Genomic DNA, 19,336 nt, shown 5'->3' with positions numbered 1-19,336 from the left:
ATGACGTGTGGTGAAAAAAACTAAATCCTGCGAAAAGCTTCTCTTTCCAAAACAATGTGCTGTTGTGGGATGCGCTGTTGTTGGATGTGCTGTTGTTGTGGGATGTGCTGTTGTTGTGGGATGTGCTGTTGTTGGATGTGCTGTTGTTGTGGGATGTGCTGTTAGGGGATGTGCTGTTGTGGGATGTGCTGTTGTGGGATGTGCTGTTGTGGGATGTGCTGTTGTTGGATGTGCTGTGGTTGGATGTGCTGTTGTTGTGGGATGTGCTGTTGTTGTGGGATGTGCTGTGGGTGGATGTGCTGTTGTGGGATGTGCTGTTGTGGGATGTGCTGTTGTGGGATGTGCTGTTATGGGATGTGCTGTTATGGGATGTGCTGTGGTTGTGGGATGTGCTGTTGTGGGATGTGCTGTTGTGGGATGTGCTGTTGTTGGATGTGCTGTTGTGGGATGTGCTGTGGGTGGATGTGCTGTTGTGGGATGTGCTGTGGGTGGATGTGCTGTTATGGGATGTGCTGTTAGGGGATGTGCTGTTGTTGGATGTGCTGTTGTGGGATGTGCTGTGGGTGGATGTGCTGTTAGGGGGTGTGCTGTTGTTGGATGTGCTGTTGTTGGATGTGCTGTTGTGAGATGTGCTGTTGTTGGATGTGCAGTGGGTGGATGTGCTGTTGTTGTGGGATGTGCTGTTGTGGGATGTGCTGTTGTGGGATGTGCTGTTGTGGGATGTGCTGTTGTGGGATGTGCTGTGGGTGGATGTGCTGTTGTTGGATGTGCAGTGGGTGGATGTGCTGTTGTTGTTGGATGTGCTGTGGTTGGATGTGCTGTTGTTGTGGGATGTGCTGTTGTTGTGGGATGTGCTGTTGTGAGATGTGCTGCTGTGAGATGTGCCTGCACTCACCGATGGTAACACAGAGGGTTTAAGTACCACTAGGGGCAACTTTGTGGACTTCCCTTCATACGTCATACCCTCGATCTCCACGGTATGGAACTTATCCTCTGCCTCTGCACCCAGACACACCTGGAAACAAGCATCAGGAGAGGCCTGGTGAGGAGGTGATGGTGAGGGGGTGGTCGTGAGGGGGTGGTTGTGAGGGGATGATTGTGAGGGGATGGTTGTGAGGGGATGATTATGAGGGGATTGTTGTGAGGGGATGATTGTGAGGGGATTGTTGTGAGGGGATGGTTGTGAGGGGGTGATTGTGAGGGGATGGTTGTGAGGGGATGATTGTGAGGGGATGATTGTGAGGGGGTGGTCGTGAGGGGGTGGTTGTGAGGGGATGGTCGTGAGGGGATGATTGTGAGGGGGTGGTCGTGAGGGGATGGTTGTGAGGGGATGGTTGTGAGGGGGTCATTATAAAGGGATGGTTGTGAGGGGATGATTGTGAAGGGGTGGTTGTGAGGGGGTGGTCGTGAGGGGGTGGTCGTGAGGGGGTGGTCGTGAGGGGATGATTGTGAGGAGATGGTTGTGAGGGGATGGTTGTGAGGAGGTCATTGTAAAGGGATGGTTGTGAGGGGATGATTGTGAGGGGATGATTGTGAGGGGGTCATTATAAAGGGATGGTTGTGAGGGGATGGTTGTGAGGGGATGGTTGTGAGGGGATGGTCGTGAGGGGATGATTGTAAAGGGATGGTTGTGAGGGGGTCATTGTAAAGGGATGGTTGTGAGGGGATGGTTGTGAGGGGATGGTTGTGAGGGGATGATTGTGAGGGGGTGGTTGTGAGGGGATGGTTGTGAGGGGGTCATTATAAAGGGATGGTTGTGAGGGGATGATTGTGAAGGGGTGGTTGTGAGGAGATGGTTGTGAGGGGATGATTGTGAGGGGATGATTGTGAGGGGATGATTGTGAGGGGGTCATTATAAAGGGATGGTTGTGAGGGGGTGGTCGTGAGGGGATGGTTGTGAGGGGATGATTGTGAGGGGGTGGTTTTGAGGGGATGGTTGTGAGGGGATGATTGTGAGGGGGTGGTTTTGAGGGGATGGTTGTGAGGGGATGATTGTGAGGGGATGATTGTGAGGGGGTCATTGTAAAGGGATGGTTGTGAGGGGATGGTTGTGAGGGGATGGTTGTGAGGGGATGATTGTGAGGGGATGGTTGTGAGGAGATGGTTGTGAGGGGATGATTGTGAGGGGATGATTGTGAGGGGGTGGTTGTGAGGGGGTCATTATAAAGGGATGGTTGTGAGGGGATGGTTGTGAGGGGATGGTTGTGAGGGGATGGTTGTGAGGGGATGGTTGTGAGGGGATTGTTGTGAGGGGATGATTGTGAGGGGATGATTGTGAGGGGATTGTTGTGAGGGGGTGGTCGTGAGGGGATGGTTGTGAGGGGATGGTTGTGAGGGGATGATTGTGAGGGGATGATTGTGAGGGGGTGGTTGTGAGGGGATGATCGTGAGGGGGTGGTTGTGAGGGGATGATTGTGAAGGGATGATCGTGAGGGGGTGGTTGTGAGGGGATGATTGTGAAGGGATGATCGTGAGGGGGTGGTTGTGAGGGGATGGTTGTGAGGGGATGATTGTGAGGGGATGATTGTGAAGGGATGATCGTGAGGGGGTGGTTGTGAGGGGATGATTGTGAGGGGGTGGTTGTGAGGGGGTGGTTGTGAGGGGATGATTGTGAGGTGATGATTGTGAGGGGGTCATTATAAAGGGATGGTTGTGAGGGGATGATTGTGAGGGGATGATTGTGAGGGGATGGTTATGCTGGACTTGATTGTGCATCCTTACGCCTACATGTGTTAACAATGAGTGAGGTAAGTTCTGTTGTTTTCTCTGAAAAGTGCAGTCAGTGTATTTCTTTTACCATTGTTTAAAAATAACTGCAAAGCTTCTGAACCTACGATAATGACATATCTGAAAATGACTAGTTCATCATAGCTCCTGTATCTTCTGACATAACTAAAGAAGTCTAGTTCATCATGGCTCCTGTATCTTCTAACATATCTGAAAATGACTAGTTCATCATGGCTCCTGTATCTTCTAACATATCTGAAAATGACTAGTTCATCATAGCTCCTGTATCTTCTGACATAACTAAAGAAGTCTAGTTCATCATGGCTCCTGTATCTTCTAACATATCTGAAAATGACTAGTTCATCATGGCTCCTGTATCTTCTAACATATCTGAAAATGACTAGTTCATCATGGCTCCTGTATCTTCTAACATATCTGAAAATGACTAGTTCATCATGGCTCCTGTATCTTCTAACATATCTGAAAATGACTAGTTCATCATGGCTCCTGTATCTTCTAACATATCTGAAAATGAATAGTTCATCATGGCTCCTGTATCTTCTAACATATCTGAAAATGACTAGTTCATCATAGCTCCTGTATCTTCTGACATAACTAAAGAAGTCTAGTTCATCATGGCTCCTGTATCTTCTAACATATCTGAAAATGACTAGTTCATCATGGCTCCTGTATCTTCTAACATATCTGAAAATGACTAGTTCATCATGGCTCCTGTATCTTCTAACATATCTGAAAATGACTAGTTCATCATGGCTCCTGTATCTTCTAACATATCTGAAAATGACTAGTTCATCATGGCTCCTGTATCTTCTAACATATCTGAAAATGAATAGTTCATCATGGCTCCTGTATCTTCTAACATATCTGAAAATGACTAGTTCATCATGGCTCCTGTATCTTCTAACATATCTGAAAATGACTAGTTCATCATGGCTCCTGTATCTTCTAACATATCTGAAAATGACTAGTTCATCGTGGCTCCTGTATCTTCTGACTTCTTATGTCTTTTGTTTGAGATGTTTTGCAATGTATGAACAGACAACTTAGAGGCATGTAAATAAATATAAATAAAATAAATATAAATAAAAACATAACAAAGACTGACACACAGAAACAAGTAATAAAGCACACTAATATTCAGGAACACTATTTATATTGGATTCAGGATTTGATCATCTATAAATCCCGAGGCATTTTCATTTTCACCTCTTTCTCCGCCATGAATACAAACACACAAATAGTTTCTTAAAATATCTGTCATATTTTCAATGTTATTGTTGACACACTCTGACAGATCCCTTCATTGTTGCAATGCATATCACACATAACAGACACCGTGCCTCTAAGACTTGTTAGCAGTTACACAAACTGTGTCTTACCGCTTTGAGTGACAGCTGGTGTTCAGCTTCATCATCGTCCACTTCGACTTTGTATTCTTTTTTATCTGCCTTGAGCGAACAACCTGCCCGACAAGCAAATATAAATGCATTGTACACATTTTATGGTAGGCAAAATCACCACATGCAGATCAAAACGTGTCAAATCTTAACAGTGTACAAATGCATTTTCGTCACCACTAACTTAGTCCATTAAGATCCTTTGCCTGCACATAATTCATAATAGTTTGTTTACATTAGCCATCTGGTTGACAGTCGTTTCTGCCATTTCTGCCTGCATGGTCGTGCGTTCACTAGAAATGTTTATTTCCGAATGAATGATCAAAGCCAAAAGCCTATCAGTTTATGTCTGCAGAAACAACATTTAATGTAATATTAGAAGCAGGCTAACGTTATGTTCTATGAGAGCCAATCCGTTACAGCTGCATTCGAAAACTTCCAGCATTATGGAAGGAATCGATTATCCACCTATTTCATTCTTTTGAGTTGTCTGAAGAATATGTAACGTATAGCTATTTAATAACGTAAAAATGCACAGTTTGCCTGGACATCTCTCAGCAGGAGCTAGCTAGGCAGCTAAAGAAGAATAGGTTATTTAGCTAGCGATAGCTACATTCGCTAATCTAGCCAAGAAGCAAATCTGACAACCATACCCTCTAACCCAGTTTCTACAGCCAAATATGCAAACAAATTCCAGTTCTGTTAAAATAAAAAACTGGTTGTGCATTACTTTATGTTGGGAAAAATAGAGGGTGTTTATTAACCTCACCAAATAAATACATCTGGGGTCGGTTAAGGTCGGGAATATTATCTTCAGCCATTTTTGCGCCACTATAGCTCTTGAATTGTTGTTCCGGAGTCTGACTGACGGCTGTAGCAGCGAATGGGATTTAGCACAGACTAGATTCCCCCGCCCCGTTACAGATGGTCCAATTGAATGTTATTTGGGCAAAATATATGTGGGTGCTGATAGCGCAGCCTCATTTCATCTTTTCAACGCCAAGTGTCGCTGTTGCAAAAGCTATTTACTATCATTATTTCTGTTCACGTTTGGCTTTGGAAGACCCCCAAAGTTCAGAAGGTCGGTGCAAAATAAATATTAAACACAAAAACTCATCAATTCAACTGCATATTAATTGTATGTAAATTATACGTTTCTTAGGAAGCATATATATTTAGCAGATCACATTATCCGGAGTTGATGTATACAGCCTAGTTAGCAATTCATTGCTATTAGTATTACAATTATAATGACTGAAACCACAGCTCCAAGTTAAACAAACAAGGGGGGGGAGGGAAATTCTTGTACTGAAATGCCATACTATGCCTACAATTAAGTATCAAGTACAGCCACATTCAACCTCACATTGGCCTGGATGAAAAACAATTCATGAGTCATGCCCTTCACTCTTCCCAGTAGACAGGGCTTGTCTGTCACTCTTAACCCATATCACCTCAGCCTTAATACTGACCTGAACCCTTATCTCTTATGTAGCCTATTACTATGCTTTTGCAGCAACTGAGAGTCAGGCTAGCCACTGATCCACAAACGATGGACATCACACATGGGCCTCCTTGTGTGCATTTCCCCAGTACTTCTTGTTTGTTGAGTTTAATACAATCTTAAAAGCACGATAACATATGGCAGATGAATTGATAACATCAATTGAACATGAATTAACATGATCTGATAGGCTTTCATTGGATGTTGCTGTATATGAAGTAGGTTTACCCTTTAAGGAATCAGTTTGCCAGCATATGGAGGGAATTGGATGGAATGAATTTAAATACACCCTTGTGTGTGTTTCCTCTTAAAGGCTCTTTATGATGAAATCTTCACGCGCACTTATAGCCTGTTTTGGCCATTTTGCACGACCTAATAAAACATGAATAAAAGATGGACTGGAGGCAAATCATTTTGGGAATCGTGTAATTGGTTAATGTTCTGCAAAGTTTGTCATATACTTTTCCAAAAAAGCTATGATAATGAATAACATGTTACCTGTTATTTATCAACAAGTAGTATGGTATTTATCCAACCTATGTTGTTTATCCTACCTTTGCAAGTGAATTTCATTCAAATGTACCCTACGTTCATTAAGGCAAGTTCAAATAGACATCATCTATTTGCAGTCAAGCCAAATGTGTTGACCAAGAAAACTAAGGCTGAATCCCATTTCTCCCCCTACCCCTTCGTCTTTCCCCTTCCCCTCCGTTTTGCGCGTTCATGTGGAGGGGTAGGGCTGTCCCAATTCACGTTAAGACAGAGGGGTAGGGGAGAGGGGAAGGGCTTTCTACCCCTCCAAACGGAGATTTTCCGAGGGCACACTTCAAACGGAGGGGTAGACTGATTTCCCTCAATGCATTGCGAACCCGTGATCATTAAAGAAGAAACATCGCGCGAGTCCATTTAAAAATGTCGGAAACAGCAGGGAAAGCATCACACAAATGAAAGCATTTTCTTTGTAATTCATGATTTTAAAACTTGTTTGATGAAATGTTGCATTGTGTAAATAACAGCTGCAAGCGCCATGTTTGTTTATGTCTGGTGAGTGACAGCTGTCGCTCTCCGGTAACGTAACAGCTGACGCAGCGTACTGATGACGTACGTAAGTGTTGAAGGGCTATCCCAATTCGTAGGGCTAGAGTTTAAACCCCTTCGACTACCCCTCCGTTTGAAAAAGCGAGGGCAAAGGGGTAGGGGTAAGGGTAGGGGTGGAGATTAGAAATGGGATTGGGCCTAAGATTCTGAAAGGAAATGGTCTACATTTGGCCGCCAACTTAATCGCCTGTCTGCAAACATGAAAAGATGGGTAGCCTGATAGACTTTGAATCTTAGCTTGTTGTTCATCTTGTGCGGCGACATTTTATTCGATAAGGAGAGTACTCACACTGGTTAAAAAAAAAAAAAAAACGCTCTCAGCCAGGGTTATAAAAAAAATGCATAAAACACCTGCAGCAAACCACAATGCCTGGTTTTGAAAACAAAGTAAGAGAGGAATTTCGGCGGAATAAGCCTAGTCACGTCGGCATGGTGTTGGAGGCAGGAGGATGAAAGAGGACGGCAAATTGGCAGAGGAAATGAGGGTAGGGAGGGTGTCACCTGGACAACAGCCTGTCACTGACAGGATCTTAACCAGGCGGGACGCCATCGAAACTGACAAAACAAACCCTATCTGTGAACGGGGGTGGGGGGGGGGGGGGGGGGGGGGGGGGAAGCAGACATTTCGTCTAAACTTGACCTCGATTCACAACTTCAGAACATTGCAGAACTAGGGGCTGCTGAGAGCAGAACTCAGCTTTATATACCTAAACACTTTTTTAAAGAAGTGGTAAAATAAGGCTACTGGGTTGCAAATGTGTTTTCATTAGATGCCCTGTGTGTTTTACTTTTTTTCTCACAAGCTGACAGACTTCTAAATGATACTGTAAGTTCAAGTTGAATATTAAACAAAGAAATTCAGTTCTTGTCAAGGACTCTGTAAACTCCTTAGCTTAACCATGTTACGTACAAGTATTAAATCTTTGAATGTGCCAGTGCACATTCAAACTTCAGTGTTTTAACTCCAACTGTGGCACAACAGCCCTTATACAGCTTAAAGAAGAGAAGCAGAGAGCTGGAGATGTGTGTCAAACTGGTATTCCAGGCTGACATATGTTCACAAGGAAAGGCTATTAGTAAGCGAGTCAGACAACTGAAAAAATGTACTACTGTCTATTAGTCATTGTTTGGCAACACTGACTTCCTTCGAATCTTAACACACAAAATAATCTTTTCCGTGTGCCTTCCTTTAAGTAGTCATTCAAAGTAGTGATGGAGGACTTATTGGCACCAGCATGCTGATTCATAAGACTGTGTGGTATTTAACATTTAATTTCATCGGTGGACTGTAAAAGATGTGTACATACCGTCTGTTCACATACATATCCATACATACGTATACACTTATGCAGTATTGTTACAAACAAATAATGTGATTGGCTCCTTCAGGACATACATTTTGACAGGCCTATAGACACTTTCAAAACAAAGGCGAGCATCCCTAAAACAACTATCTTAGATAGTGAGTAATCCTCGGACACTGGTCATGTCACGTTTCCGGTTGTACGTGAGCCTCTCTGTGATGATACACTGGTGAACATGATCGCCATGCGCGGCAGATCTTGCTCAGAGGTAATCAGTTTACTTCTTCAGGACTTCCTGGGAGAGGCAGCCATGTGTGCTGTGTGTGTGTGTGTGTGTGTGTGTGTGTGTGTGTGTGTGTGTGTGTGTGTGTGTGTGTGTGAGTGTGTGTGTGTGTGTGTGTGTGTGTGTGTGTGTGTGTGTGTGTGTGTGTGTGTGTGTGTGTGTGTGTGTGTGTGTGTGTGTGTGTGTGTGTGTGTGTGTGTGTGTGCTGTGTGTGGGGTGTGAAGCCCCATTTGCTGCGGAGAAAGCCAAAAGCCAAAACCTCCTTGTCTCCTCCCTCCTGATCCCTTGATAGTCGTGCTCTAAAGCCTCCAAAGAGGACATTTCTGTTTTGACTCGAGTCTACAGCTTCGGAGCTCGTAGGTTAGATAAATCTTGTTTACACCCATACAGTGTCTGGGTGGATATGGTTCAGGAGCAGCACCAAAACACCAACCTGAGATGTTGTTTGGAGAAAATCAACCACACATTGAGCTCGACAACTACAAGTCTTTTGTGCGATATTTGTGGAAACAATGGACGAAAATGACGATAAGTCGACAAAGTAAAGTAAGTAAGTGAAGTAAGAGGCAGAGACAAAACAGAGAGACTTCTGCATGATGGCTTTTCAAAAAATCACAAGTATGTTTAATTATTATAAAACACCTTTAAATGTATATCATGAGGAATCCAAGAGTGGGAGGGAAAGAAACCATAACTGTTTTGCAGACTGCTGTCCAGAAGGCCTTTACCCTCGTCGACTTTGACTCCCACAAGAGGAAGCGTCAGGAGCATGCATCACGTAGTTTTTTTTTTCTCTCTCTCTTTTTTACAAAGTCAAAGCAAATAGACAAGAACAAACAAGTCATTGGCTGAGTCAGTGTCGTGTTGATGCCTCGCGGCACGTAGACAGACAGCAGGACGGTCAGGATGGGGAAGAATCCATCCATCCATTTTGTCAGGTGGTGAAGACATACTGTAGGTCCACCCTCTGTTAGACGGTCAGCTGAGGGGAGAGTGGAAAGGGAACGTAAGGGATGAAAAAAAACTTGGCAGATTCCTGTGGGAGCATCAAGACCAATTAAGTGGCATTTTGGCTAAGAGTGCTTACGTTTGCTTTAATCCACTGTGGCAGTTTACCTAGGAGTGCTTACGTTTGCTTTAATCCACTGTGGCACTTTAGCTAGGAGTGTTTACTTTTGGCTTTATCCACTGAAGTGGGAACCTAGTAATTATTCCACACTAAGAGGTTAAGTACACACACATCCAGTGAAATTAAAATGATTTGAACGCAGCTGTGTCAAAAAAATTAAAAAAAACGAAAAAAAAAACTAACGATCATAAAAACCATTCAGTCAAAGTTTTCACTTGCATACGTTCCCTTTTGGCTCTGCAAAGCAGTTCAAGTTCGGCTCATTACGACCAGGAAGTAAAGAGGAACCACTGAATATCCTGTACTGTCCGCTTGTGCTCAGGAAAAGCAAGGCAACACACGTAAGGAACAACCAGATTATAGAGAAAAGCCTTCAGTCCAGTCCCTCCTAATAAGCACTTAACCTATAGCTGGGGGCTTGGTTTCATCAGATGACTTCTTACGACTAAACCAATGAATCCTCAATTATTTTATTCCAGTTGGCATCCGATCTTCCTAATATGTCCTGTTTACAAACTGCTTCCCTTTCCCATAAAACAACCTCTCTCTCCCTCTCTCTCTCTCTCTCTCTCCCTCACACACACACACACACACGCACACATACACACACACACAAAAAGACAGCCGTGCTCAGACTACGGATGCCACGGAGGTGACAGAGGTCACCTTGTTCTCCTCAGCCCAAGGCTGTAAGTTCTGTAGAGCGTACAGGGAGGAGTTGTGCAGGCACAGGGGGTCCGGCTGCAGCGGCTGACTCAGGGTCTTCTGAAACGCCTCCTGCTGAAGCTGCATCATCAGACGATTGGCCTGCTGCCTCTCTGCCTCGCGTTCTTCCGCCGTCTGTCTCCTGCGGGTGACACCCAAAGACACCATTATGACACCGAAACAGCTCAATGTCACACTCACCTACATCACTGTTTTTTTTTTTTTAATGCCTGTTTTGAAATTGTGCACCTTTGAGTGTAGGCTCTTAGGTATCAGTTTTGGCAACCAGTTTGTTCATTTCATGGTTCATGGTTCATTTCGAGGTTAAACCTGAACTCATTGTCATCATCAATCATATGAGCAGATACAAACACGCACACACGCACACATATTTATCTAAGCGCTAACTAAATAGTGTACATAGTGGAAATATTAGCCAACTAAATTTTTTGCCCCACTAACTAAGGCACATATTCACTTGAAAGTATGTGGTGAAAGCAATTGCAACGGGTCATGATATTTGATGGTTAATCCTATTTTAATGCGCTTTACACACCTATTTCCACATTTTCCACATTTAATATTTTGTCTTTCAAAGCAGGGGTTTTATTACAGCATAGTACAACTGCACTGCTTTTAAAAATCAAAAAGCATTGGAAATTGAGAGTGCCAATTGCACTCAATCCAAATAACTGAGAGAAATCAAAACTGGACGTCATGATTTTATATTAAGCTGTCAGTCAGTCATCCGGTGATTATAGGCTGCTTGAAAATGCCAAAGACCTTAAAACATAAAATTAACATAAATGTCACTGTACGTGACACAAGATTTAATATTATGAATAGTCTCATGAAAAGAATCTCCATTTGATGTTGCACTAAAAAGGACACATGATTGAGCCTTATTGTGATTGACCTGAACACCGTCTTATTAGTCGCCACTGTGAATTCAGCTTTCATGTCACAGAGAGTCACCGGTGAAACCCTTAAAATCATGTTTGGTACACGCCATCTTCCATCCATTAGCTACACGTTACGGCTAACTGCATCACCATAATCGGATTGTTCTTCACTCATTTGATCATGGGCTTGTTACCCGTATGGTTGACACACAAATACATCCTTTATCCATATCCATCCTTAGGCTCTTGGAAAATACTATAAATCACATCAAAAACAAGATTCGGGCATTAGCAATGAATGTGCCCTGTCTCCATCTTTTTTCATAATACTTCTGTTTTTACATACCGGTTGTCTGTTTTTTGTCAGCAAATTTTAAAGTTATCACGTGCAATCTAGCCTTTATGGGAAAATGAACAAGCAGGGCTTTATGACTGATGTCTTTATGATTGATCTGCCGAGAACTTAAATGATTGATAACAAATGACTATAAGAATAACAGCCTTGATCATTTATGACAGTGAGATACACTGCCTCATTAATAAATGGGTATCAACTATAGCTGATGAATACTGCATGACAATCCAATTGTCGGTAATGACATTGGGGTCCTTTTTCTCTTAAACTTCCATTACCAATTGGTTCAAGGGCAGTATATCTTTCACGGACAGTGTAATCCATTATTGTGACATCTTTAGCAGGCTCTGCAGAATATCTTTCAAGAACAATATTTTCATTTGGTCTGTTAAATGTTCGCAATCGGAAAAAAATACAAAACTTTGTTTTTCTTTTGTCTGATTGATGATGTACATCATTCATATACAATAATAGTAATTAAAATAATCAACCTTGCCCTTTTAAAATGCCAAACTGTAGGGGAACACAAGATAATGAATAGCTATTTTCTTTTGAAGGAAAATTGAGCTTCATATTTTTTAAATATGTAAACTTGACTCTTTGTTCAAAACAGAGTATAATGCGAATACATACGAAGTGTTCACTTGTCCCTGGCATTAAAAGGCATTTATTTACACAATTCCACCAGCAACAAGAATGTTCTATGGGGCTATACCTCCACTTAGTCCTTCTGTTCTGAAACCACGTCTTGACCTGAGCGTCTGTCATCTTCAGGGCCTTGGCCAGGGTGGCGCGCTCTGCAGACGCCAGGTACTTCTGCCGATGGAAGCGCTTCTCCAGCTCACAGATCTGGACGCGGCTGAACGACGTGCGTGGCTTTTTCCTCTTGGGTGGCGTACGGTTTTGGTAAGGGTGCCCGATCCTCCGAGTCACAGAGAACGGAGACAGGGCCGCTGTGGAAACAGGAAGGAATATGAGTCTGTTAACACTGGGAGGACTTTCACACACCCTTAAGGAACTGAAGGCAACCTTTAAGAACATTTAAAAACATTTTCATTTCATTAACCCTATATCACCCTGGGTCTCCTAGATATCATAAACATGGTCTGGAGCTCCATGACACAATTCAGTCTTCAAGTTGACTTTATGAATGCCAGATTCAGTACGCCTATTGTTGCAAAGACAAGCTTGTTATTCTTTTAAATATCTAGGGGGGAAAACCAGTACTGCTACCACTCCTAGATATCATGAATACCAATTACATTTAAAACACGCCACAAAAACGGAGGGATATTGTACCATAGTATTAACTATACAAATAAACGAATTGTTGAATTGTATTATTTCATGCAATATCATTTAACATTTATTTCATATTTGTTTTACATATATTTGTTTAAAAAACATATATTTTATTCAATGAATAAAAAAGTTTTACTTTTAAAACTGAATTACTTTTAAAAACTGTAGTTCATTTTTTTAAACTTAATGTTTCAGCTTGCATACTGGGGGCCCAAAAACTTGGTGCAGCAGTTTTTCACTAAAGCTTGCGTTGCAGCTTGTTTTAGAAGAATATCCACTAGTGGCATGCACTGTGATGTTCAGAACAGAAATCTAAAGTAATATATATTTATATATATATATTTATATATATGTATAGATAGATAGATATGTATTTATGTAGGGTATGTTTGAGAATATGTATTATATTTATGCAAACAGAAACAGTCAGTCTATCTTACCTAGAGAGAGCCTAATGGCACTTAAACTCAAATAGTAACTTACCTTGGCCTGCTTTTGCTAAGGAGTAGTCCATGCGTGGACTACTGCAATAGTGTTTGGCTAGCATCTCCGCAGAGCTCCAGGGGGAGGCCCTGCCCATGTCCCCCTCAGGTAGAGCCCCAAGGCTGAGCAGGGACGGCAGGAGAGCCCCAGGCATCATAGTGGGGCCTCCTGCATGTTTGTCCATTGCCTGCTCTGCTGAACAATGACAGGGGAGAGGGGAGAGATAGTCAGGGCCTCGCGCTTGGAGCCTGGGGTGTTAGGTGGAGGTGATGATGGGTTGCATATTTCTATTCTATCAAGTATTACCTCCATTTTGAGGTAATGGATGTTAAGTCAATCTTTTGAGTTTAATTGTGGTATTCTGTGAACAGACCAGATTGAAGAGATAATAGCCGTAGGCATGTAATTAAAACCGCAGTACCTTTGGAAATAGTGTCAGTCAACAGGGGAATCTTAAAGGAGAGGCCTTCTAGGATTCAGATTCGACAAGAAGTGTGTATTTCATAGCTCTCACATAGAGATAGAGATGTGTCAACATAGCTCACAAACCTGCTGTTCCAGCTATACACTTTAAAAGGATATACCTGCATCATTAACAAGATGTGATGGTGCATTTAAGAATGAAATTAGCTATGTGTAGTGTCATAAATGAAAAAGTAACCTCTAAGAGTTATACACACGCACCTCTGTAAAGTGATTCAGGGGGGATATTTTTTGAAAGGTTGATTCATTGTAAAATCTTTGTTGCTGCAATTTTTCCACACTTTGGAAAATGTCATTCCACTGCTACCTTTTTCCCTGCCTAGACATTTTTCCCATCTGTTTACCCCTGAACACACTGTACTGGTTTAAATTCCGCCAAACAAAAAACAAAACAAAAACAAAAACATCCTCCCCTGGCATGCTGTTTACTGCAGCAGGTACACTTGTAGTTTTGTGTTTGGTGGCACACCAGGAGCACAAATGCATATGAAAACATCTGCAGTTGAATCCTCCGAGACCCCAGCCTGATGCGCAATGAGCACAGTCAGCAGCATACAGGGGGAGAAAAACAACAACACCAAAACATTGGCTGAGACGTGCCATAGTGCCCAGCGGGGTTGCCATAGCGCCCACAGTAGTGCCAGAGAGATGCCCAGAGTGTGAACGACCCTCTAAAAGCAGTGGTTAATACTGACTCATATCAGTATCATTCAGTAGCACGTTGGCCCGCTCACAAAATTCTTATTCAGCTAGAGTATAGTCAAAAGAGGAAACTCTAACCACTAACCACTGCGCATCTCTCCGGCAGAGACTTGCATGGAAAACAGAAATGGAAAGTGTCAAACTGCTCGTGGATAGACATGCTGCTTTGATGTCTGCACGAACGCACTGTGTGTTACTTCTATTTCAGGACATGTTTGAAACTGCAGCGATGGAGAAGGCACATACAGTCACGTTCACTTGTAATCCAAGTTCAGCGTGACCAGGTGTGTGGCCATGGACCTCTAGCAGGGTTGACATAGTGGTAGTCAGTAGCGATGTCCTTCTTGAAGGTCAATGCAAGAAGACAATGTCAGCAGATGGGTTGAACGTTTAAATGGGGTTCATACAGACTGGAAATCTGGATTTGTTTTCTGGAAGTCCATGGAGGAAAACAAATAACTGTAAATTGTACATAATCATCATTATTCTGGAAAGCAGCATGATGACATTGTTATGTCTCGGCCTTTATTAGACTCGTGCTATTAACATTTTCAGATTGTCCACCATTTTGGACATCCTACAAGGACTGAGGCAGCTAAATGGATTTAGCCCCGTGTCTCTTCATTTGTCAGTGTAACTTGATGTGATAGCTTTTAATCACTTCACAGATCACAGGAGACGCCACAGATTACAGGAGGTCATTGTCATCATAAACGTTTCAAGCAGTTGGCAGGGCGTCCAGCAAACCAGTATGTGCTGTCAACATCATTTTAAATAACAGGAAATAAAGCAACACATAAGGCGATGCACAAGCCTCATGTAGGTTGCCTGACATTTTCCTTAGGGCTCCGGTCAGTGAAATGGTATTTGTAACAAGGCAGATTACAACTGCTGGGAGGTCTTTCCCTCAGATGTTGTCTATATTTGCTGCTAGTTTTGTCCGTGTTTTACAATTGTCTTCAGATCTGGCCCATGAGACGAGGCTGAATAAGACTAGAATCCCTCTAAGCTCATAGTTAGATGTATGGGTTAGTTTGAAGCTGAAACAATCACTTCAATTCAGCCGGGGAGTGTACTAAATGATATGTCGGTGTAATAAAATTTGGCATGAGCACATCAAAAAATAAAATGCTACCGTTGAGAATATGCGCACAGTAATAAAATCATTTATACGTAATATCACTTTCATACGACAGCGCTTCCCTTCCCCTTTGCGAATATTACCTCTGAAGCAATCTAATAAATATAAACTTAATGGATTCTACCGAGGATATTGAAATATAACATGCACATTTACGGTTATGCATTGTTTTGTCAGGCAGCAAGAGGGGGGCTCGAATTTTGCCATCAAATTGTAATGGCAATGAGATGGAATAAAATATAAACTGAAATAAATGTACAGGCTATAGCTTTCGTGTTTTTCTTTTGGCATCATCAGAGCGGATTGTTATTCTTTTTGTGTCTTTGTCATGGGCTTAGACAGCCTATGTTTATTTCTTCATATTTATTTTGGCTGCTACCATCTTCAGATAGTGATGGCTGAGATATATGGGCGCCGTCGATAAAGATGTTTACATACACGTCCGTTTAATATATGCGGTTTACAAAGAGAGGATTAATGTTATCTGGCAAATAGCCACATGCCTTCACACAACAGCATACTATCCCGTGGACATGTGTTTCTCGACTTCGGATGAATGTGTTAATTTGCATGAAATAGATACAGTTTACTGGAAAATTCATAAACACTTGCACAGGCCGGCATACCTTTAACCAACCCGAGAGACCACCACTGTTGACTAATCTGGGACTGATCTGTTTATCCATTTCTTCTCTTGGATAAACTTGCAAACTGCCGGGGAGTCAATTAACAAAAAAACATGTGGTATACCCTTTCAAAGCCATGACAATCTGTCCAGATATGTCCGGCCTGTGGTAAATATCAGGTCTCAGGGCCGCGCGGTGCCTGCGCGTCGTCTTCGACACGCTGTGACACTTGCGGTGAAATGCACACGTGCAGTCTGAAAGGATGAGGGGAATGTTTGAAAAGGAGAGAGATGTTCCAAACATCTCGCTAAACCCTTTTCAAATAAAGACAGACGCTACTGTGTAGGCGCTTTACAGCTGCATAAGGTCTGTTCCAGCAACGGACGGGTGCGTGATGTGACCGAATTTGGGGATGTGTTTTAATTGAGGGGGGTCGGTTTGCTGGTATGCGGGCTGTAATGGTTTCGATCAGGATCGACCACATTAAGGCAGATATGCATCAAACAACTAAAGTATAAACTTTTTCGCAGCTTTTAGCTTATTAAGCTTTTTAAAGCTAGCTCTGTTTTCTCTCAAGGTATCGATGTCTTTGCTCGGAATAATACAATCTAGCATAGCAGGTAGGTAATCACAGTAAATTTGGCACAAAAGAAGTTTGCTTTTTGCCTATTGCGAACGCGCACCCTGCACCTTGCTAAAGATAAAACATATTAAATGAGTGGCCCGTGGTGGCCATGAGTAAAATTGATAAGCATATTTACAAAAGAGCTTGTGCAGTTGACATATCATTCCAGGCCTTAAATAATTGATGAGGAAAGAACAGCATAGTTAATATTTAATGTGCAGAGATCCATAATGCTCTTCATCTTCATCTTGGTATGAATGACGTCATTACAGAGACCAACTCACACTGACCAAATGAAGATGAGAGAGGTGGAGTTCAAATGGATACTGCGCGTCCATGGCGGACACACCTGCGCTTAAAGCCTGCATATGCTGAAGCTACTTGCCTCTATGCTATCTCCTGACAGTGTACATATCCAAAAGGCTTATGCTGCCATAATGACCGTAACTGAATATTTCTTTATCCCAAGAAGAGCCGGGGGGAAAAAATCCACTGTAGGCTATTCTTGCGAAAAAGGGTCTGCAAACCTTGTTTTGGGACTGATGCAGGCCACCCTGTAAACAGGAAGTCGATCAAACCGCTTAATACAAAATTAATAATACACTCTTCACTGATACTGTCCTTGAGCTCTCTTTCCAGCATACATGCGTTGTTGAATTATGTCATTTTGTATTTGATTTCCTATTTGGAGGTCATTCGGTATACCGCCTATCACCATGCCCCGTGTAAAAGTATTCTTTTTCCACACGCCATAGGCCTGTCGGACTTTCTACAAATATTTAATAACGTTTATATTGTAGGCCCACCGCTATCAACAGTACTCATATAGTAAGCTAATTTGACATAAATTAGCAGGACACTGAACCACAGGCTCTGATTTAATGCGAGAGGGAAGCATTACTTATTTCTTCATCATCGGACATTTAACCATTCTGACAAGAGATTTGATATTCAGTTATATTAGGAATGACGGTGTCGTTGACACAAATTGAATGAAGGATGGCAATTTGCATGAGATTATTTATATCATTTAAGATTTGAAGAATGGCCCACAGATGTCATTTTGAAAACAGCCATAATGAAATACTGGTATTACCCTACATTGTCCTTTTCCTTGGTCTATTTATAATTATTTATAATAACAATAACAACAATAATAGTTATTATTATTTGTATTGTTGGTGTTGTTGTTGTTACAATTACTACTACTGCTTTGTTTGTAAAACTAAATGATATAGTCATAACAAAATACTGTATGATGATCCTAATGTAGGCCTTGTGTTATAAACATGAATAAACATAGACTATAACATCAATTACATTGGAACAAATATAATAATAACTATAAAATAAAATAATAACAATTATAAAAATAAGATTATAATAAGTATTCTTATTATTATGCTTTTGTCTAAGCTTTTGTCAACAGATTCTACAGAAACTGCGTTTTCAATCCAACGATTTTAATTGTTAAACTGTTGCATAGACTATGCCTGAAATCACGTGAATGAATATCTATTTAATTGGGGAAATATTCTGAATGACGGAAGAAATGTATGTAAATCCGACATATTATCAACTGTAGGCTAAGTATCTTATAAACTTATGTGTGACGGTGAGGTTGACTTTTCGCCAAAACAACTCAATGCTGGTAGGATTCGAGCCAGTTTCGAAACTTACCCGTCAGTCTGTCTTTCGCAAACCTCCTACTGCTTTCCATCCAGGGGAAGGTGAAGTTGCCCGGGTTTCCCATGTTTGCTACTGTCGGTACCGAAGCTATCCCGGCAGCAATACCGGGTGCATGGCTAGGGTGAGGGGGGTGTGGAGCTGGTGGCATGGGTCTGTGGGCCGGGACGCGGATGACACCGCCAGCGTTCCCCGAATTCACGTTAACGTTCATATTCATGCTTACATTCATGTTCATGTTCACGTTGTATGACCCTGCCAAACCGGCTGTCATGGAGCAGGCCGGATTGTATACACTGTTGTAGCCATTGGTGTAGACGTTTGGGGCCAGCTGGTAATCCGGGTCGCTGGTTCGGTTCGGAAGCATGCAGCTGCTGGGCTGATCCGAGCTGTTCAGGATCTGGTCTATTCCAAAACTGATGGGCTCGTGTTGCTGGTGGGTCTGGTTCACTTCTTCAATGCCAGTGTGCTCCATAGCTGTATATTAGTTTTAGGATTACACCACGTCAAGTAAGATTGGATAGTGGTTGTGTCTTTTCTATGCCTTTCTCTTGAAATTAAATGCAAAGGCGTTTAATCCTCTTTCATGGAGAAGAGTTTTTTTCCTCCTTGTTAAGAAATCGTATTAGTTGAAATGGTCAAGATCCACATGTTCGGTTATATTGCAATTGGATATATACAACAGACGCACTTAAAATCATTTCAAATAATCCATCGTGGCGGAGAGCCCGTTACCTGTATAAGATCCCAAAGTATCCAACCTCTTTCACGTTTCCTTCATTTTATATCTTTCATCAGAATTCAGGAAACACAGTGCAAAACCTCTGCGTCTTGTAGCAAATCCATACAGCGAAGAGTTGCCA

At 42.2% G+C, this 19,336-nt stretch overlaps 2 protein-coding genes across 2 annotated transcripts in view; both read right to left on the bottom strand.

Moving 5' to 3' along the window:
* Positions 1–4,966, bottom strand: part of npm1b (nucleophosmin 1b) — a gene marked incomplete at its 5' end in the record, with an annotated part of 30,091 nt that extends 25,125 nt beyond the window's left edge. Inside the window, 3 exons of the mRNA XM_080844027.1 lie at positions 896–1,015; positions 4,128–4,210; positions 4,915–4,966. Coding sequence (XP_080700153.1) covers positions 896–1,015; positions 4,128–4,210; positions 4,915–4,966 — 255 coding nt within the window. The remainder of the gene's footprint in view (positions 1–895; positions 1,016–4,127; positions 4,211–4,914) is intronic.
* Positions 4,967–10,093: 5,127 nt separating this feature from the next.
* Positions 10,094–18,948, bottom strand: tlx2 (T cell leukemia homeobox 2; the record flags this gene model as incomplete). The annotated part of the gene is made up of 3 exons (XM_080843948.1): positions 10,094–10,310; positions 12,141–12,378; positions 18,468–18,948. 3 exons carry the CDS (start codon positions 18,946–18,948, stop codon positions 10,094–10,096), a joined length of 936 nt encoding a protein of 311 aa, XP_080700074.1.
* Positions 18,949–19,336: the final 388 nt, after the last annotated feature.

This window comes from Sprattus sprattus, assembly GCF_963457725.1.
Source record: "Sprattus sprattus genome assembly, chromosome: 8".
Classification (NCBI taxonomy): Eukaryota; Metazoa; Chordata; class Actinopteri; order Clupeiformes; family Clupeidae; genus Sprattus; species Sprattus sprattus.
The sequence above is the reverse complement of the archived record's forward strand: the minus strand, read 5'-3'. Positions and strand labels throughout refer to the sequence as shown.